General features: G+C 43.2%; 1 protein-coding gene across 1 annotated transcript in view; it reads left to right on the top strand.

The window, feature by feature from the left end:
- The window catches only part of LOC129043506 (isoleucine--tRNA ligase, cytoplasmic-like), a 77,819-nt gene that overhangs the window by 22,748 nt on the left and 33,136 nt on the right, over window positions 1-21,935 (top strand). Inside the window, 14 exon segments of the mRNA XM_063650132.1 lie at window positions 1,817-1,933; window positions 2,384-2,475; window positions 3,483-3,581; window positions 5,071-5,197; window positions 7,827-7,900; window positions 8,257-8,451; window positions 9,331-9,336; window positions 10,332-10,412; window positions 13,221-13,304; window positions 14,465-14,609; window positions 16,684-16,731; window positions 16,734-16,806; window positions 19,967-20,058; window positions 21,510-21,587. Coding sequence (XP_063506202.1) covers window positions 1,817-1,933; window positions 2,384-2,475; window positions 3,483-3,581; window positions 5,071-5,197; window positions 7,827-7,900; window positions 8,257-8,451; window positions 9,331-9,336; window positions 10,332-10,412; window positions 13,221-13,304; window positions 14,465-14,609; window positions 16,684-16,731; window positions 16,734-16,806; window positions 19,967-20,058; window positions 21,510-21,587 — 1,311 coding nt within the window.

Genomic DNA, 21,935 nt, shown 5'->3' with positions numbered 1-21,935 from the left:
GATTTCGGCTCACTGCAACTTCCATCTCCTGGGTTCAAGCGATTCTCCTGCCTCAGCCTCCTGAGGTTTTCTTTTTTAAATGTGGGTGTTTGTCATTGACTCTAGAGTTATAGCTCATATATCTATTCTGAATGCCGTGCATGTTAACGTTATAGAAGACTGATACTTTAAACTATAACTTTTAACCCCATTTGGTAAATTTTTTTTTTTTTTTTTTTTTTTTGCAACAGGGTCTCTGTCTGTTGCCCAGGCTGGAGTGCAACGGCGCAATCTCGGCTCACGGCAACCTCTGCCTCCCAGGTTCAAGCGATTCTCCTGCCTCAGCCTGCCAAGTAGCTGGGATTATAGGCACCTGCCACCATGCCTGTCTTATTTTTTGTGCATTTAGTAGAGACGGGGTTTCACCATGCTGGCCAGGCTGGTCTCGAACTCCTGAACTCAGGTGATCTGACCGCCTCGGCCTCCCAAAGTGCTGGGATTACAGGCGTGAGCCACTGCACCCGGCCTTGGTAAACATTTTCTGAGAGGCCTTCCGTTGCACTTGTCTTCACCAGGCAAGGGTAGTGTTTGATCTCCGCAGAGTCTGTGCACTTGTGCGTCATCCTGTTGAACATCACTGGTTCTGGATGCATTCAGGAATGCTGCTCTTAGCTTAATGCACTGGATAAAGTTACTTGCTCCACACTCAGTGGTTCAAATTGCTGCACTTAGGGGCTTTTCCTGTCCACCCACATGACACCACACCAGTCAGCCTCAGCACAGAGAGAGGTGAACACAGATCCAGGTGGAAGCATGTCAGCTTTCCAGCTTGTCTTGGAGTCAACCCAGAGTGTGGTTTACCAACACAAGGCAGTCTCTTAAAGTTTATATTTAGGCATCATAACACAGTGATGAAGACTATAGACTCTGGAGCCAAGCTGTTTGGTTTTGAATCCTAGCATTGCTGCTTCATAGCTGAGTTATTTCTTAGTACCTCGACTTTTCTATCTGTAAAATAGGAATGATTGCTAGTTTGTGTGAGGGGAGCACCTGCTGAAAACCTAGAACATCTCTCTGCCTTCTTTGCAGGATCATGGTGAGGTGTTTTGTTTGTTTTTCATGCCACTTTGTCTAAGAGCATTGTGAGGTTTAAGTGAGCATGTGTAAAGTGCTCAGAATACTGTCTCACATAGCACTTTGCTAAGTATTTGCTCTAATTATTGTAAACAGTCTTCAGAATATATTCCTGAAGCATCATGGTATAAGCAATGCCAATTGAGGCCAAGTTTGCTTATTTGAAAAGTAAATACTTTTAAAAGGATCAGTGTTGCCATCCTTTGGGGTCTTCCTTGAGAGGGTGCAAATCCAAATGTACATCAAGCATCATGTAATACTAACAGGCCATGCCTGATACTTGTGTGTATTTTGGCTTTTCAGATGTGTGTGCTGCTGTTATAAATCAAATTTGATTTAGTTTTAAAACATTCCTGTGTGGCTGCTCTGCCTAGGGAGTAGCTGTTCTTTATTGCTTTACTTTCTTAATTCCTTTCACTTAAAAAATTGATGTATGTCATCTATCTTCTCATTTAGTGGATACTTTGCTACATATGGAGGTCTGGGAAATAATATTTTAGAAGGCTGGGCTGGATGATCTAACTTCTGTCCAACTGTGAGGCTCTGATTCTCTGAATGGTCTTGAGTTACCTTTAGTTAACAGGACAAAGTTGATGACATGTATATGTTACAATATAGAACAATTATCTTGGGAATCTGTTACCTCATCCTCACACCCATACATAGACTGTTTTATTCTTCCCTCCCTTTTGCCTTTTCTCAGGATGACTATCAGGTCTGTATGGACTTTATTCGGAAAGACTCACTCCCCGTTTGCCCTGTGGATGCTTCAGGCTGCTTCACAACAGAGGTGACAGATTTCGCAGGACAGTATGTGAAGGTCTGTAATCCATATGGCATAGAAGGGTGTCTGTTACTTTTGATTAGTCTCTATCATCATTTATAATTGTATTGTAATTCTTCGAGGAAGTTGTTTTTATTTAGTTTTGTCATCACATAAAATCAGTAAAGAATAGATGTTATCAGTTACGTTCAGAGGGTCTCATACCTTTAGAGGAAGCATTCTGAAATTTCACGGGGAGAGATCAGAAAAACTCCAGTTTATGCCTCATGAAGCACCTTTGTGACCTTGGGGTTGTCATTTCAGATCGAAAAACTTTATGACCTTAAATGTTGTGGAATGTACTTGAAAATTACTTAAAGTTAGTGACTAAAAATAATATTTGTTACTCGTGCCTTTTATTCATAACGGTATCACATTCTAGTAATACATTGCTCCTAATAGGTATTATAGTACGTTTTAATGGCTAAATTTTAATTTTTTTAGTAGGATGCTGACAAAAGTATCATCAGGACTTTGAAGCAACAAGGCCAACTTCTGGTTGCCACCACCTTCACTCACAGCTACCCTTTTTGCTGGAGGTCAGAAGAAACAACGACTGTGTTGTAGCTAGAGCTTCCAGCCTGTGCTTACACTTACCATATGTGCCCATTCCATCATATTTGTGGTGTTCATCTCATTTGTATCCTTTAGAGTCGGTTTGGGAAGCCACCCTCTTATGTCATTTTTAGGAGACTTGGGTATTTTGTTTGTTTTTTGTTGTTGTTTTGAGACAGGATCTCACTCTATCGCCCAGGCTGGAATGCAGTGGCGCAGTCACGGCTCACTGCATACTGCACCCTCCATCTCCCCAGCTTAAGCAATCCTCCCACCGCAACTTCTGAAGTAGCTGGAACTATATAGGTGGCACCATCACACCTGGCTCATTTTTGCATTTCTTATAGAAATGAAGTTTCGCCGTGTTGTCCAGGCTGGTCTCAAACTACTGGGCTCAAATGATCCTCCCACCTTGTCCTCCCAAAGTGCTGAGATTACAGTCTTGAGCCACAGTGCCTAGTCTAGGAGAGTTTTATGAATGGCTAAAAATGTTGCTTTCCTGAGGAACTGTGTGAGAAAAATAGACCTGTACAAATCTGTTTTGTGTTGTGGCCACATTTTTTTTAGGATGAGAAACATCTCTAAAATTTTGTAATAGAGTTTATTGAAAAATTTAATGTGATGTTAACCTTTAATATAAGACCATGCTGTAAAAGTATGGGTGAAAATGAAATGTTCAGTTGCATCGTGTTTGGTTTCCACATTGCCTCTTCTGTGCTGAAGTTGAAGTTGACATTGTTTCTTAGATAATTGTCACTAGCAGAACTAGTTTTTTCTAGTCTTGTTCTTGTATTAGTTTTTGCCTTTCTTACTATTGTGGAAAGATATGACCAATTTTGAAGTCTTAGATGTTTTTATCTATAATAAAAATGAATATTAGCAGAAGGCCAAGTAAGTGATGATGCTGTCAATAAGACGTGAAAAGTCAGTCTTACCCTAGTGCCTACTAGTCTCAGCCTGAGCAGCTATGTGTGTGTTTCTTCTTCCCCAGATCAGACACTCCTCTAATTTACAAAGCAGTGCCCAGCTGGTTTGTGCGAGTGGAGAACATGGTGGACCAGCTCCTAAGGAACAATGACCTGTGCTACTGGTGAGCAGTAAGATGTGTTTCTTCATAGTGTCTTTCGTCATGTGGTTAGTAAGTATGGTTTACACTTCCCCCAAGTTATAATTTTAATAACCCATCTTTTATTGTGTATTATAATAGCTATCTTTTCTTCTATGTGTTTAGGAGCACACAATAATTCAAATAATGTTACAGAACAGAAGTAACATCCTTCTTGTGATAAAGTATGTAAGGGAGTATTTTTCTTTTTAAACTCATTGGAAATGATAAACCACCATTTATTCGATTTGTGGAATGAAATGACCTTGGAAAAATATGGCTGTACTGCCAGAGTTTGCTAGCCTTCAATAATAGTCATTTTCAGAGTAAACATTATTTTCAGATATACCTGCAAAAGCCATTTGTACTTACTCTTGTCGGTCCTGCAGTGGATGATGTACCCTGTGCTTGGCTGTATGGATAAGCTCCAAGCACAGAAGCCTTTGCTTTCCACAGCTGATATGTGTCCTACAGGTGATAGCCCAAGAAGTATCATTTCAGCCTCTGGGTACAAAGTGAAACAAGGCTTGAACCTGTGTATTTCAGTTGAATGTTTTTCACTACAAGTTTGAAAGGTAATCACCACTCTTACTTCTCACAAGGACCCAACTAGAGTCTAGAAAACTGTATTTGAGTTTAGGAGAATGGGGAGAATCTCAGGGCAGCAAAGGAAATATAGTTATAAACTGTAGCTTTCTAATATTTCTTAGCAGAGTGGTCTTGATTTCTTAAAGGACAGCTTTTCATTTGTAGAGCTAGTAAGCTAATTAGTTCCCCTAATGTGTAAGATACTAGATATAGAATATTAGTAAGATAGCCTCAAGGGGGTGCAGGCATATAAACTGATCTTTGAAGTATACGGCAGTAACTGCCAAGGAATAAAGAGTACTGGGAGTGGGAGGGATGCAAGAGGATAGATGCAGAAGGGAGGAAGGCTGTGTGGCAGAGGGCAGGCATGGGCAAAGCCAGTTAAATGAGAAGGATTCTAGGGAACTTGCCTCATTGTCGGAGCCTGAAATTCAAGACCAAGGATGACCAGAGAGGAGACTATAGAGAGGGCTGCTAGAGCAACTACCAAATCCCCTGGCCTGTTGGCCTTTGCTTAATGAGTTCAGTAAAACTGCTATGGTGAGGATAATGTGAAGACTAGAGTTGTAGGGATGAGGCTGGCTAGAGTTAAGGTGACTGGTTACAGGTATGTGGCAGCCGTACTCCAGTTGAAGAGGAGGACATGGGCCTGTGTGCTGTGGGGTTATCTATTGGATGTAGGTCATTGATGGCAGCACCAACTGTTGCGTGTGCTATGTTGTCCATTTAGAAGACGTTCTCTTTGCAGTGAGTGCCACGTTTCCAGAGTGTTTGGTCCACAAAGCGTTATACAAAGGCTCCTGTGGATATTATTTACATGTTGAATTTTTCCATATTGAATTGCTAATGTTCTTATGTGATTGGTTATGTGATCTCTTTATTGCAGGGTCCCAGAGTTGGTACGAGAAAAATGATTTGGAAATTGTCTGAAAGGTGCATGTGACTGGACAATTCCCAGAAAGAGATACTGGGGCACCCCCATCCCACTGTGGGTCAGCGATGACTTTGAGGAGGTGAGGCGGGGCAGTATTTCCTTGTGTTGATTTTTGCTAAAGCATTTTGTTCATGAAATCTGAATGTGGTTTAAAAGAATAGGGTTTTTTTTTCTTTGCCCCTTTCTTATTTCATCTTTTTTCTTCTTTATTCCTTTCTAGAATCATGACATAAGATAATCTGTTTTTAGGATTTTTAACTTTTTTTCCTTGAATTAAATACAATTTATAAAACTTTCCTCTGTAAAAATAAAAGGATACAGTTTTCTCAGGGAAATACACACTTTAAATTTTTTTGTGTGTGTTTCCCCGACGTCTTTTCTTCGCCCTACATTAAGGTATGCTATTAGCTTATGGTTAAACTGACTTTATAGATGATGAAAAAAGAAAACTTGAAAAGAGATTTACCAAAGCATTTAACGTTTAACTTCTAAAATCAAATGAATAAGAGGATGTGTGTGGATATACAGATGTATGTGGATATACTATGTCCTCACTGAATGTCATACAGAGGTTCTTGATAACTGTGACTTTAGGCCGGGTGTGATGGCTCCCACATGTAAATCTCAGCACTTAGGGAGGCCAAGGCAGGAGGATCGCTTGAGGCCAGATATTTGAGACCAGCCTAGGCAACATAATGAGGTGCCATCTCCACAAAAATGTTTTGTTAAAATTAGCCAGGCACGGTGGTGCACGCCAGTTAGTCCCAGCTACTGGGACCTCTCAATGACATGAGGCGAGGACTTACTATACAGATAGATCTGTGTGTTTGGCCTTCTGTCCAAAGCTGACAGCATTGTTGCAGTGACGAGCAGCAGCACTCTGGGGACCTTCGTGAATCTCCCATGGGGACCTGAAAGGCAACAGTGAAGTAGCTGAATCAGAAGACTTTTCAGGACTGAACAGGAAGGGCAGAGAAAGAGGCCACCAGTGTTCACTAGGAACAGAAGGTTCCTGGGTGAGAACCCACAGCAGCTCCTACTTGGTGTGACCTTTGTCAGATGATCCCTCCATTCTGAGTGCCCCAGCTAGCCCCATCCCTCAGCTCTTTACCTGGACATAATCCTAGCATCCTGTGGCTTTGTCTGATTGCTTTAATTGGGTCCAAGCACAATATAGTCAGGCCCCACATAATGTCATTCAGTCAATGACAGACCACATATACGACAGTGGTCCCACAAGATTATGATACCGTATGGTTACTGTGCCTTTTCTGTGTTTCATAATGTTTAGAAACTCAAATACTTCCTGTTTTAGTCTGTTTAGTGTTGCTACGAAGGAATACCTGAGGCTGGATAATTTATAAAGAAAAGTAGTTTATTTGGCTTTATGATTCTGGATGACTGGAAAGTTCAAGACTGGACATCTGCATCTAGGGAGGACCTCAGGCTGCATCCACTTATGATGGAAGGCTGGACAGGAGCCAGAGTATGCAGAGATCACATGGCAAGAGAAGAAACGGGCAGTGGGGTGGGGGCAGGCTCTTTTCAACAGTCAGTTCTCACAGGAGCTAATAGAGTGAGAACTCACTCACTGCAGAAGGAGAACATTAGTCTGTTCATGAGGGATCCACCCTGTGACCCAGACGCCTCCCGTCGGGCTCCGTCTGTCAATATGGCCACATTGGGGATTAAATTTCAACATGAGATTTGCTGGGGACAAACCATAGGAAAACCAGAGCATTTACCATTGTGTTACAGTTGCCTGCAGAATTTAGTACAGCCACATGCTGTACAGGTTTGTAGCTTAGAAGTAATAGGCTCCACTGTATAGCCTATGTGTGTTTTAGGCCATTCCATCTAGGTTTATGTAAGTGTACTGTGATGTTTGCCTAAGGAAATCACCCTAACAGTGCATTTCTCAGAATGTATTCCTGCCGTTAAGCACTGTATGACTATAATTTAGCTGTAGCTTTTTCTTGGGAAGATTCCAGATTAATGAGCCAGATTCAGGTGCCATGAGGAAACTAAAATGCCTTAGAGAAATAATCTAAGATGTTTCACTTACGCCGGTTACTTTGATGATTTGCAAGTGATAAACCCTTAATACCCATTGAGAGTATGGCTATGAGTGTTTAAGGTTCTCTCTAGGTAGGGACTCCTTCTGATACTGGGGTGGAAACAAAGGAGCAGTGTCAACCCTGGCCTCTTCAGAGACTAAGACTAAACTGTCTTTCATGAGAGAGAAGCCACATTGGCGAATACTATCCTTCGGCCCAGACTTGTGTGTTAATGTGCCTTTATAGGAAATCATCAGTCTGAGGCTGAGTGGCTCATGCCTGTAATCGCAGCACTTTGGGAGGCTGAGGCTGGCTGATAGTTCAAGTCCAAGAGTTTGAGGCCAGCCTGGGCAGCATGGCGAAACCCTGTCTTTACAAAAAATTAGCTGGGTGGGGTGGCGTCTGCCTGTAGCCCCAGCTACTTGGGAGGCTGAGGTGAGAGGATCACCTGAGCCCAGGAAGCTGAGGCTGCAGTGAACTGTGATTGCACCACTGCACTCCAGCCTGGGCAATGGGAGTGAGAGCCTGTCTCAAAAAAACAGGAAAAAGAATCATCAGTCTCTCAAACTAAACATGCATGCTATATAAATTAACTTAGTATGCTCTGTTTGGCTCTAAGGAGCTCCTGCTGTTGAACTTTGTTTTTGACAGGTGGTATGCGTTGGGTCAGTGGCAGAACTTGAAGAACTGTCAGGAGCAAAGATCTCAGATATCCACAGAGAGAGGTCAGTTTCTAAATGTTTGATTCACTTCAGTTTTACCATTCTCCTATTAAGACCTGGTCTCTAGCGGATTACGGAGCCACACATGGAAGTGACTAGCCTGATGAATTACTTTGTTGATGACTCATGTCATATTGCAGTATTGTGGCCTCTGTCCTTGTGAAATGTGAGGTGAATGGTGCATAACCTTTCAGATGGAGGATTCATGGTGCTCTCTGAAAGCCTTTGAGAATTGCTGATATTTCTGTTTGCAAATGTGTATAATATCTTGTCAGGGTTTTGTGTTTCCTATTAGCAATTAAACTGCAAGTTCTGTTATGCTTACAGTTAATAGAAATGACTACTTTTCTGTTTGTTAGTGTTGACCACCTGACCATTCCTTCACGCTGTGGGAAGGGATCCTTGCACCGCATCTCTGAAGTGTTTGACTGTTGGTTTGAGAGTGGCAGCATGCCCTATGCTCAGGTTCATTACCCATTTGAAAACAAGAGGGAGTTTGAGCATGCTTTTCCTGCAGACTTCATTGCCGAGGGCATCGACCAAACCAGAGGATGGTATGCCCCCTTGTTCTTTCATCACGTGTTTTATTGATTTATTTTATTTAGGGAGTATTTTACTAAGTCGCTGCCATTTATCTACTGGGTGATGGAGAGATTGTGGCAAATAAGACAGGCTACATTCCTGCCCTCTGCCCCCCACCACCAAGCACGGACATTAAAGTGCCTTTTGAGTAGGACTCTCCCACTACAATAGGCCTGTAGTTTTACAATTTGAATGATCTCACTGGCATTTTGGAATATATGTGTTATACTGGATGTTAAAATGATAAAAAAATTATGTGTTCTTAGCTTACATCAGATCATTTACTCAAATGTTTGAGTATTGGCATAAAAGACAGTAGTTTGGGTGCCAGAAATTTGAGGGATAGTTGGCAGTGTGCTCAGATATTGAGGCTAGCCTTATAAATCAACATTCTAAAAAAATCCAGATTTTAAAAAATATACCTATGGGAGAGGATTTGGGCATTGATTTTTATCTGGTGCCTTAGGTAAAGCAGTTCCTTAATTGGAAGAAGATGAATTACTTTCTTTCCATGGATTGGCTTTGCTGGCCCAGATTTTATTTACTCTTTTTTTTTTTTTTGGGGGATGGAATCTTGCACTCTGCTGCCCAGGGTGGAGTGCAGTGGTGTGATCTCAGCTCACTTGCACCCTTCACCTCCTGGGTTCAAGCAATTCTTCTGCCTCACCCTCCCAAGTAGGTGGGTCTGCAGGCATGCACCACCACGCCCAGCTAATTTTTGTAGTTTTAGTAGAGACGGGGTTTCACTGAGTTGGCCAGGCTGATCTCAAACTCCTGACCTCAAGTGACCCGCCCGTCTCAGCCTCCCCAAGTGCTGGAATTACAGGTATGAGCCATTGCGCCCAGCCCAGGTTTTAATTACACATTTATAGTAATGTGTCTGCACGGGTGTGTTTAAGGAATTATTGGTGTCATTTTCTCTCTTTGACAGCTTTGGGTAATCATTGAATTCAAGTCTTCATGTTCGGGAATGTGCTGTTTTCAGATTCCAGTCCTTTTTATCTATAGGAACAGCTCCCCAGAACAAATTCTATTTTTAGAAAGGGCTAGATGCCTTACCAATGAGCTTGTTGCTTTGAGAAGTAGCAAAGCCTGTTAGCTGGTAGCAGTCCTCATGTGGGTCCTGTGTCCTTGCTGCCTGCCTCCTTCTCCGTCCCTGAGGCCTGGGCTGCCTCTCCTGGGCACCAGGGCTCCTCCCAACTCTTCTTTAGAACTGGGAGGGATATCTGGATTGGTGTTTATGTTAACCATGGGGTCTGGTCTCCTCAGCTCATGTCCCTTGATGTTCTCAGAGTGCAGGAGTAGGTCAGAGAGGCAGGAGAGCATCACCCCCGGGACAGTGGTCAGGGATATGAGTTCATTTGGGGAACAGGCTAGCTAGCACATAAATGAGGTACACAACATTTTACAGAATAAGAGCATTTTCTAGTCTGCCTTATCACTTTTTGGTGAGAGTGCATTTGCATCTTTTGTCATCAAATTGTCTTTTCCATATGATCTTGTGCCAAATTCAACACCCATCCTCATTTTCAGCTAGGTGCTTCTGGGTGGTCCTGAGAGGCCACCCAATGCTGCCATGTGGCTCTCCACACAGACTTCCTGGGAGGCCTGGTAACAGACAAATGGTCAGTAAATCACTCCAGACCTTTATTTGGATGTTTTTTCAAATCTTAGACAGTAATTTGATTGGTCTCCAGTAACCAGGATTAAGAATCATTGCTTTAAGTGATTATCAAGACATGACTTATTCATTGAACTGAATTTCTATTTTTCATAAATACAGTTTCTTTCTTATGCTTGGAATTCATTTCTATTTTTATTGAACTGTTTGGGTTTTTTTTTCAGGTTTTACTACCCTGCTGGTGCTGGCCACGGCCCTCTTTGGACAACCGCCTTTCAAGAACGTAATTGTGAATGGGCTCGTCCTGGCAAGGTAGGTCAACTTTGTTGTAGTGATGGGTGGAGCTTTGTCTCCACTGTTTCTCAAGAAGGATTGTGTGAGAGCGGTCAACTTTGTTGTAGTGACAGGTGGAGCTTTGTCTCCACTGTTTCTCAAGAAGGAGTATGTGAGAGCTAAGCCTGATGGAGGAGGAGGAAGGGGAGGACTTTCAGTCCATTATGTTACTGCTACTACTAGTTCAGTCCATTATGTTTCAGTCCATTATGTTACTGCTACTACTAGTAACATCATGCTACTAGTGATATTACTAGTAATAAAATAGCATTTACTGAACTTAGCATTTTATGAAATACTTTTGCTTATATAGATCTTATTTAATCTGTACATCAGCCCTTTCATGTAGATTTTGTTGTCCTTTTTTTTTGAACACATAAGGAAGCTATGGGTTCTAGTGACCGCAGGTGCCCAGGATCAAAGCTAGTGACAGCCACACTAGGCTTGACCCAGGTACTCTGCCACCAGATCCCATTCTTACCCTCATCTGAAACTTCCTCCCAATGGGCATTATTTCCCACTTTTTGCTATTGTAAGGAGGTCTCATTTTTCCTTTACTTTATTATTTCTAGTCATTAAGAATAAAAGTAAACATAAATAAAAATTTTAAAATGAAATATTTACCCACACAGAAATCCTGCTGTATATGCTGTGTGAGGAGGAAGAGGATGTCACCTAACATTTTGTACATCCTTATTTTTTGCCAGGCCCCACTGTGTGCATTTTCACATTTTAGCTCATTTAATCCCCAGAACCATTTGAGATGGGTGCTATAATCCCATTGTGACCTTTGAGGAATCTGAGGAACAGGAAAAAGTAACTTGTCAAAGGACACACAGCAAATGAGTGGTAAATGCAAATTTTGAACCCAGGCAGTCTGCCTGTTGTAGTATGTGTGCTACTTTTTTTTTTTAATTGAAAATTGTATTGAGGGCTGGGTGCCATGGCTCATGCTTATAATCCCAGCACTTTGGGAGGCCATGGTGGGCGGATCACCTGAGGTCAGGAGTTGGAGACCAGCCTGGCCAACTTGATAAAACCCCTGTCTCTACTAAAAATACAAAATTAGTGGGTGCAGTGGCACACACCTGCAACCCCAGCTGCTTGGGAGGCTGAGGCACAAGAATCGTTTGAACCTGGGAGGCAGAGGTTAGAGTGAGCCAAGATCATGCCACTGCACTCCAGCCTCGGTGATAGAGTGAGGCTCCATCTCAAAAAAAAAAAAGGGGGAAATTGTATTGAGATCATTGTGGATTTGCATGCAGTCATGAAAAATAATAGAGATCCCTTAAATTCTTTGCCCAGTTTCCCCCAGTGGTCACATTTTGTAAAATTACAGTGTATATCACAACCAGGATATTGATATAGCCCACTAATCTTACTCATATTTCCCTAGATTTACATATACTTATTTGCTTATACGCATTTACGTGTACACAGCTATCATGTGTAGGATCCTGTATCCAGCAGCACAGTGAAAGTACTGAATGAATTCAACATCAAAGGCTCCTTCCTGCATTGCCTTCCCCTCCTGCCTTCCCACTGTCATCCCCAATCCCTGGCAACCACTGGTTTTTTCTCCATCTCTGTAATTTTGTCGTTTCCAGAATGTTATATAAATAGAATTATACAGTAACTAACTTGGGGGAATTGGCTTTTTTTTTCTTTTTTTTTGAGACAGAGTCTCTCTCTGTCACCCAGGCTGGAGTGCAGTGGCGTGATCTCGGCTCACTGCAGCCTCCATCTCCTGGGCTCAAGCGATTCTCCCATCTCAGCCTCCTGAGTAGCTGGGACCACAGGCATGAACCACCACACCCAGCTAATATTTTGTATTTTTGGTAGAGACAGGGTTTCACCATGTTGGCAGGCTGGCCTTGAGCTCCTGAGCTCAGGCGATCCACCTGCCTCGGCCTCCCAAAGTGCTAGTATTACAGGCATGAGCCACCACACCCAGCTGGCTTGTTTTAAATCCACATAATTCTGTTGAGATTTCAGATGACTGCACATACCAATAGTTCGTCCCTTTCCATGGATAAATAGCATTGTGTATTATGGGTATGCCATGGTTTGTTTGATCATCCACCTCTTGAAGGACATCTGGGTTGCTTCTAACGTTTGGCAATTGTGAATAAAGCTGTTTTGAACAATTGATTATAGGTTTTTATGATAATGTAAATTTTCATTTCTCTGGGATATATTCTGGCACATCTTTCTTCTTCAGTCTGCCCTGAAGCTTCCTCATGGACTTACTATGATATTCAAAATGAAGTTTGCAAATATTAACAAAATATCTTACCATTGTACCTTAACACTGTTTGTTTCTTTTTTGAGACAGAGTCTTGCTCTGCTGCCCAGGCTAGAGTGCAGTGGCGCGATCTTGGCTCACTTCAGTCTCTGCCTCCCAGGTTCAGGCAATTCTCCTGCCCCAGTCTCCCCAGTAGTGGGGATGGCAATTCTCCTGCCCCAGTCTCCCCAGTAGTGGGGATTACAAGTGTGCGCTGCCACGCCCAGCTAATTTTTATATTTTTGGTAGAGACAGGGTTTCACCATTTTGGCCAGGCTGGTCTCGAACTCCTGACGTCAGGCAATCCACCTGCCTCAGCCTCCCAAAGTGCTGGGATTACAGGTGTGAGCCACCGTGCCCGGCCTTTTAGCACTAACTTCTGTCTAAGTTACTCCTTCCCATTTCCTTTTGTGTATTCCTGTTTGCAAATGATTTGTATCCTTAAAACAAGATCATCTGTGATACTGAGTTACTTAATTGGCATCTCCATTTTGTTTTACAAGTGATGGCCAAAAAATGAGCAAACGGAAAAAGAATTAACCAGATCCAGTTTCCATCATCCAGAAGTATGGTGCTGATGCCCTCAGGTATAAACCAGTGCTTTGCCTTGTGTGTATCTATTGTGTTTTTATGTAAGCATCTCCTATACTCTTAGTCACTATTCTTAGATTTGGTTTATAGTTAGGTTTTTAGCAACATATCTCTGTTATTTGGATGTTATGTTGGTATGGTTGTTGATTTTGAACCGCCAAAATAGTTTTCTAAATAATAAAGGCATTTTTAAACCTAGAGGTCTCTTTGAGGAAGAGGACCTGTGTTGGGTGTTGTTGAGCTGTCCAAGTCCTCCTCAGGCTAGGTGCCGATTGCCTCTGCCTTACTTCTAGGTTCCTTTCTAGGTTCCCTGTCTTGTTGGTATCAGAATTCTCTTTCATCATTTATTTTAATTTTGTACTTAACAGAGCCATGTGAGATATATCTATGCTGGAGGTAATAAAAAAAACTCATATCGAAAAGCTTTTGGAGAAATTTGAGCCACTGCTTGAGGTAGTTGTAATCATGAACGCACACAGTGTTCAAGTTGAAAGGGACCTAGAGATCTTGTTCAGCATCCCTATGTCCTAGGCATGAGACCAGTGCCCAGGCCTGTGACTCAGCACCTTCACACAGTACCTGTGTTGCCCAGGAGCCATTAGTGGGGCTCTCCCCCAACTCTCCGCTGTCTCTTAGACTCACCCTTGGCACTGCTGGCCATTTGGGCTGTGTAATTCTTTGTGGTGGTAGTTCTTTGTAGGATGTTTAGCAGCATCCCTAACCTCTGCCCGCCAGATGTCAAGACTTTGTTCTGTGAAGGCTTTTCCTTGTGAGTCCCTCTCTCTGCAAGCAGCAGATGCAGGTCGTGTCCGTGGGAAGGACACAGTGGCTCTTGACGAGGACCAGGCCAGCCTTTCTCTTAGTGCTGGTGTACCCCATTGGTCCTGCAGTGAGAGTGGCATAAGATGCATTTCTGTGCTATATAGTGCCATATTTTGGTGTCAGATTATATACGTCTTTTATAATTTGCTAGGTCTCTTACAGAAAGTGAGAGTGAGTTTTGTGAGTTTTAGATTGACCACTCAAAGAGTATTCATAGTTTCCCCCTTTTGTAGAAAACAGGACTGATTTTCATCTTGCTTTCTCAATAATATGTCGAGTAGTAATAATTGGTTTACTAAGTACCTTCTCTGTCTAATTTTTCTCCCTCTTCCAGATTATATCTGATTAACTCCCCTGTGGTGAGAGCAGAAAACCTCCGCTTTAAAGAGGAGGGTGTGAGGGACGTCCTTAAGGATGTACTGCTCCCATGGTACAATGCCTATCGCTTCTTAATCCAGAACGTTCTGAGGCTCCAGAAGGTATGGGCTGTAGGGGGCTGCACATGTACCTGACGTGTCTCCACGGCGCTCCCTTCACCAAGCTGTGAGAGGTGGAGCTCTGCGTGAGACTTTAGGGCTGCTGTTCTCTGCTGCCTGATGCTGGGGTAACTTAGAGCCATGGGGAGGCCATACATGCAGGTGCGGAAGGTATCTAGGGTCCGGGCTATGCCAAGACCATGGGCCCTAGCCTGCAGAAGAGTTATGTCCTATAGTTGTTTAGTCGCCCGGTTCTGTGTTTTTTGTTTTTTTTTTTTTTTTTTTGAGGTGGAGTCTCAGTCTTGTCACCCAGACTGGATTGCAGTAGCACGATCTCTGCTCACTGCAACCTCTGCCTCCTGGGTTGAGGCACTGCCTCAGCCTCCCCAGTAGCTGGGATTACAGGCACCCACCACCATGCCTGGCTAATTGTTTTGTATTTTTAGTGGAGACTTGGTTTCATCATGTTGGCCAGGCTGGTCTTGAACTCCAGACCTCAGGTGATCCGCCCTTCTTGGCCTCCCAAAAGTGCTGGGATTACAGGCATGAGCCACGGCGCCCAGCCTAGTCAGCCAGTTCTTAGTACCAGAAACACCATGTTTCTGGTACTAAGTGAGACACCCCTCCCCTTATGGAACCAGTGGAGTGGGAATTGGGAGAGATAGTAAAGAGTCAGCAACTTTTAGAGAGAGCACCCAGTGAAGGCGGAGTCACAGGCTAGCTAGGGCTGGCCACTTGAGATGGGTGGTCAGAGAAGGCCCCTCAGTGTGGTGGCATTTGGGCTAATCTAAGAGTGATAGCAGTTCTCGATGGAGTTTTCAGTGGGTTGTTAGGGTCACAAATAATAGTTGTGATGTATGTGGAAGTGTACTTCAATGGCAGTTACCTCCACGCCCAGGAGTTACTTTCTCACCTGAGAAGCCCTTGTTCTAGAGCCACCTTCCATGCCCCACAACTGACCGCTGTCAGGGTCTATCACCTTCATTGCACATGTTCCTGTATGGGCTTTCAAGACCTGATTTGGGGTCAGAGTTCCGATATGCACACCTGAGCTCCAGCACCTTACAAGTAAATTGCTTGTAAGCAAATAACTGTTGAATGAAAATGAGATATTGTTCCTGCTTGAGCAGTTGAAAAAGCTGGTTGGAAAATGAACTCTTGTTATCTCACTCCAGCAGGCAGGTCACTCACTTCTGCTCCCCTTGGGCTCTGGTTGTTCTGCTAATGAGGACACATCATGTTCACCTGAGGCGCTCAGAGTAGCCTTTCCCCAGGAATTGAGAAGGGCAGTCATCTTCCCCAGGCTCCCAGCATTCCTCCTCTCTGCAGCCCTGCCACCTGTCCTGCATGTGGTTCTCTGCCAAGTAGGGCAAACAGTCCTTGGGCAGGTGTACTCTGCAGGCCTCCACTGGTGTGGGACTCAGGAATACAGGTGGGGTCAAAGTTCCCCACAGCCAGGGCCCATCTGAACATACCAGCAAGACACAGACTCCATGATCAGGGGCTTAAACCCAGAGGAAGAGTCACATTATCACTGCCCTGCTAGCCTGGTTGTGGTGCTGCCAGAGAAACAAAGCAGGACATGAGTTCTGTTTGTGGAGCAAGGACTTAAGATCAAGGAGGATTTTGCAAAGCAAAAAGAGTGGGATAGAACTTTTTGGGTAAAGAGAACAGCCTTAGCATGGAAATAATTTCCCAGTACTCATTTTCAGTTTGTAGACAATCATTCAATCCTAGACAGTTTTACTGTCCTTCCTTCCTGAGGTTTAAAGTAACTAAACCCTACACTTTTCTGACAAGATTTTAGAATATCTCTCAATTCATAATTACTCTTTGGTGCAGAGAAGTAATGTTTCCCTAAACTCTCTTCAGTTTACTCAAAAACATAATTAATTGAGGACTTAATGTGCCACGTTGGTGCTTACCTTGAAAATATTGCTGAAAATCAGAAATTCACATTGCCAGTAGGGTCTGGGATTTTTTCTTTTTGTGTTTAAGTAATTTAAGAAGTTTATTTCTTGATAGTAACTTTCTCCCCAAGTGTGCCAGTGTTTCATTAATTGTTCCTTCCTAGGAGGAGGAAGAAATAGAATTTCTCTACAATGAGAACACGGTTAGAGAAAGCCCCCCAACATTACAGACTGGTGGATCCTGTCCTTCATGCAGTCTCTCATTGGCTTCTTTGAGACTGAAATGGCAGGTGAGTCTCTCTTGGTCTGTCCTCCCAGGAATAAGGACTATTCTCTTTGTAACTGCCCTTTTGATATATAATAGTGGAAATATTGAGAGATACAGAAAATTAAATAATTGTTTCCTTTTACCTCTCATATAGTTTTGTTAAGGCTTGTTAATTGTCGTGATATCTTTGTTTCGAGGCCCTGGGGACTTCTGGCCTGGTGTGGTGGCTCACGCCTGTAATCCCCAGCATTTTGGGAGGCCAACGCAGGCAGGTCACCTTAGGTCAGGAGTTCGAGACCAGCTTGGCCAACATGGCGAAACCCTGTCTCTACTAAAAATATATTAAAAAAAAAAAAAGTTAGCTGGCCATGGAGGCGGGCTCCTGTAATCCCAGCTACTCAGGAGACTGAGGCAGGAGAATTGCTTGAACCTGGGAGGCGGAGGCTGCAGTGAGTCAAGATTGCACCACTGCCTGGGCAATAAGAGTGAAACTCCATCTTAAAAAAAAGCACTGGGGAATTCTGTCTTTAGGGGTTGTCCTCGTGGTCTCAACGCTCCACAGAAGAGCTTTAGAGCTGGATAGCCATAGGTTCAGAGCCCAACTCTACCACTTGTTCCCAATCCAGAGAGTTGCCTGAAGTCTGACCATCAATTTCCTTTTATTTTAATGGGTACATAGTAGATGTATATATTTATGGGGTACAGGAGATATTTTTATATAGGCATACAGTGTGTAATAATCATATCAGGGTAAATGCGATATCCATCACCTCAAGCATTTATCGTATCTGTGTTGCAAACATCTGTTACACCCTTTTAGTTGTTTTTAAATGTACAAGAGATTATTAATAGACTATAATCACCCCATTGTGCCATCAGATGCCACTCTTATTCAGTCTATCTTGACCTTCAGTTTCTTTATCTGCAGAATGCCCAGTAGTGTTTGTAAGGCTTAAGTAGAGACGATTTACATAAAGTAGCTGGCAGATGATAGGTACTCAATAAATAATACTTGTTATTAATGCACTTATAACTTATTTTTAGGTCTATTTTCATTACTAAATAGACCCCTTCTTTTCCAGAAAAATTAGAAAAGTCAGAAGAGCAATAATGAAATGGACATTTTGCTGTATTTCTATTAACTAACAACAGTGAGTTTGTTGGGTAATTTTACAGAGATTCAAAAAGTACATTATGTTGGCTTCCTTAAGGTTTGAGATAGTCACAACCATAGGTCCAGGTGAGAAATCTAGGACACCTTAGATAATCAGTTGAAGTGGGTGGACAGAGGCCCGGGTCACAGTGAGGGCAAAAGAGGGCAAGGCAAATCCACCCTTACAGGGCTCTGCGGTTCCTGCTGCTGTTGGGCAGGAGCAGCGGCCGCCACAGACCTGGGATTCACCATTAGCCTAGATACGGGCACATGCTGCTCCCTGGAGTAGGCGGTGCTGCCCTATTTAGCACAGAAGGACTGCTACAGGATTTGTCCACCTTGTTAAACATGTAGAAGGATCACGACAGTCCAGCTGTTGTTGCTCAGATAGACATAGATGAAGATGGAAGTGAGTGTGAGGCTTAGTGCTGCCCTGGCGAGGGCAGCACTGGCAGCCCAGCACACACTCCCCAGACATGCTCACACCTGTGTCCACTTTTCCCTCCTGAGTGATACGAGTGGGTGGGAAACGTGGGGATTGTTGCCCGGACCCCCTTCAATATTTGGGCACCAGCTGCCATGACCTGTGAAGCTGGGTCTGGAGAGTGTGCATCCTGGCTGGATCCTGGTCTGCCTGGAAACTAGAGGTCGGCAGCCACGTTTTGTGGGTCGTGTTTAAGTCCCGGTTCTGCCGGCCTGTCAGCTTCATGTCCTCCACTCCCTCAGCAGCACTCTGGGTGTGAGAGGACCTGCCTCAGAGGGTGGTGGTGGCCTGGGTAGTGGCTGCTGCTGCTGCCCCTGTGTGTTGTATGTTTATTCATTGTATGCGGGGTTCTATTTGGGTTCATGTACTCCCTCAGAGTTGAAACAAGAACATAGAAAACCTGGGCTTTCTCAGTTACTGAAATCACCTGTAGAAGAAAGTGTGACCAGCTAACGACTCTGGCCTGGGGCTCAGCCCACTGGCACCTGAGTTCTGGTCTTCGTGAAAAGCAGCAGAGAGCAGCTCTACCCATTGCAACTTCTCATCTCTTAGCTTAGACCAGAAGCCTCGTTAACAACACTCCCTGGACTCTTTTCATTACTATAAATTGTATTTGTTTCTAAGTATTGGTCTTATTCTTTTTGTTCTTGGTGTTTGTTTTTATGTAACAAAGAGTATTAATTAAAGGGGAGGTGAATGAGAATTTGTAAAATAAGCCTTGCCTCAGACAATTGGCTAAACACCCTTTCTTTCCTACTTGATCTCTGAGTTTCTCAGGGAACCCTTCAAATCCTAATTCCTCAAGACCTTCACTACCTCTGATGCTGTTTTTACTCGACTGTTATGTTTAGAAGGCCAGTTCTATTTTATTCATAGCCTGTGCCAGAGTTTCTTAACTGCAGCACTATGGACAGTTTGGGCCAGGTCATCTTCTGTGGTGGGGCTGTGCTGTGCGTTATAACTGAGCAGCATCTCTGGGTCTGCCCATTAGATTCCAGTAGCACTGTGCTACCCTCCAAGTTGTGACAAGCAAAATGTTTCTCCAAACATTGACAAATGTTTCCCATGGGGCAAAATTGCTTTTGTTTGAGAATCGCTAGCCTATGCTGTGCCTCTTAGCATCTGATTTGTGCTTTTTGTCTTTTAGTTGAAGTACAGTGTAATACAATGGAAAGAAGTTGGGCATTGTTGATGCTGTCAAATTGCACAACTCTGAGTAAACGGCATTTCCGACAGTTGTGTAGTGGGCAGCCTTGGACTTTGATCCACACATACTGGAGTTTTTGGCTTTTCTCACTGACCAATGGGAATTCGCATGTGGCTCACGTGGTGATTTTTTTGTGTGCAGCCCCAAACACTGACTGCCATGTAGCACATCCTCAACAAACAGTCATTATGTGATTGCTTCATTTTGGTTCTTTCCTCCTTAGTAAGTGGAGGCACTTGGATGGAAGGAGCTGCCCCTTCTTTGTTGTATCCAGCCCTCTCCCCACCCCAGATGCCTGGTAACCCACTTGCTGCCTGATTGACTTGTCTTACTTTTAGCTTATAGGCTTTATACTGTGGTGCCTCGCCTGGTCAAGTTTGTAGATAGTCTGACCAATTGGTATGTTAGAATGAACCGCAGAAGATTAAAGGTAAGTGCAGACTGCTGTTGGGAAAAGCAAAAAGTGTATGAAGTTTGAAAGTAGAAGAAATATGAGAATAGCCAGAAGGGAGAACATTTTCAATTGCTCTCAGTTTTTGAAGCTTTGTTTTTCTTTTCCTTTTACATTGCATTTTAAGTATATTTATCATTTGAGGGATAGGGATCTATAAGTTCTACAAGTCATTTTGCATTATTTTCACCATACAATTATGTACATGTCATATTGGAGGGAGAATGTCAGGGCACAAACAGGACTACACTGAGCAGACCTTAAAATTCAAAATAAAATCATGCAAATATTTTATAAAAATAATGGCAGATATGGCTTTAATATTGAGAGGGGTACTTCCTTCTACCACAAGGGAGTCAGATATTATTTACTGTGGACAGAACTCCTCTGTAGCTGTTGGGGGTTTAGGATGAGCAGAGCATAGGTCCTAGTCTCAGGACTTAAGCCAGGCACAGAAATAACAATGATGCATAATAGAGCGAGGTCTCTTGACTGCAGGCCCAATGAAGGCTCCCATTACCCATTAGTCATGTCTTTTTTTTTTTTTTTTTTTTTTTGAGACGGAGTTTCACCCTTGTCACCCAGGCTGGAGTGCAGTGGCATGATCTCACCCCACTGCAACCTCTGCCTCCCGGGTTCAAGCGGTTCTTCTGCCTCAACCTCCCCAGTAGCTGGGTTACAAGTGTGCACCACCACGCCTGGCTAATTTTTGTATTTTTAGCAGAGACAGGGTTTCACCTAGCCAGGCTGGTCTCAAACTCCTGACCTCAGGTGATCCACCGGCCTCAGCCTCTCAAAGCACTGGTGTTACAGGTGTGAACCACACCTGGCCAGTCATGTCTTAAAAGGCATTAATAATAAAAGCCTGCAACACAACTGTAATTTCATTTTTGTGCAGATGTATCTCACACACAAATATCTAGAAGGACATACACTAAGATGCTTTCAGTAATTGTCTCTGGATAACTTAATTATGATTGAAATTTTTTCATTATCATTGTTTTTCCTACGATGAATTGGTATTTTTTTAATACACAGTGTATACTTTTTTAACATAAGAAATCTTATTTAAAGGTACTTTAAAGTTTTTGGTTAGCAACTGTTTCTGTCTGTTGTGGGTAGATCCATTCTACCTTCATCCTTCGGGTCCTACAGTTAAGCTCTACTTCCCTATCTCGCCTCAGGTGGGGATAGTCAGTGGGACAGCAGGTGCACATCCTGGCCAGGCCTCCTGCACTCACCTGCAGGGCCACCCTCGTGGCACCGACCGTGGATGGCCTGTGGTCGTGGCCCTTTCTCCTTTCTCTGTCTCATGTCCTGTCTATATGCTGCATGCTCTTTGAAGATAGCCTCTTTTTAATAAACTTATTTTTTAATGATAAACACTTATTTTAACAGTTTAATGTTTACATTTCCTTTTTACTCATTAGGGTGAAAATGGGTTGGAGGATTGTGTCATGGCCCTAGAAACCTTGTTTAGTGTTCTGCTTTCTCTTTGCAGACTTACAGTAAGATGATTGGCTTTCTAGTACCCTTTGGCCTAGAGCTGCCTTCGGCACCTACTTGCTGCAGCATTCTCCATTTATATCTATTCTGTATTATTCTGCCAAAAATAGAAATAGAAGTTTTATAACACCTTATAGCTCTAGTTCCTTTTCAGAAATCTTGTTAGCTTATACATGTTAAGTAAGGACTAAGAAATACTAGATTCTTTCTTACAATCTGGCAGTACAATATATGTCAGGGCCCTTGGCTCTAGAATGAGGATCTACAGTTCAAAGTAAGACATACGTTATCTTAATGTGGATTGCCGTAATTGTGAGTAATGGGGAGGTTCTTCAGCTAATACTTGTCTA

Source organism: Pongo pygmaeus, chromosome 13 (assembly GCF_028885625.2).
Source record: "Pongo pygmaeus isolate AG05252 chromosome 13, NHGRI_mPonPyg2-v2.0_pri, whole genome shotgun sequence".
In the NCBI taxonomy this organism is placed as follows: domain Eukaryota; kingdom Metazoa; phylum Chordata; class Mammalia; order Primates; family Hominidae; genus Pongo; species Pongo pygmaeus.
The sequence above is the reverse complement of the archived record's forward strand: the minus strand, read 5'-3'. Positions and strand labels throughout refer to the sequence as shown.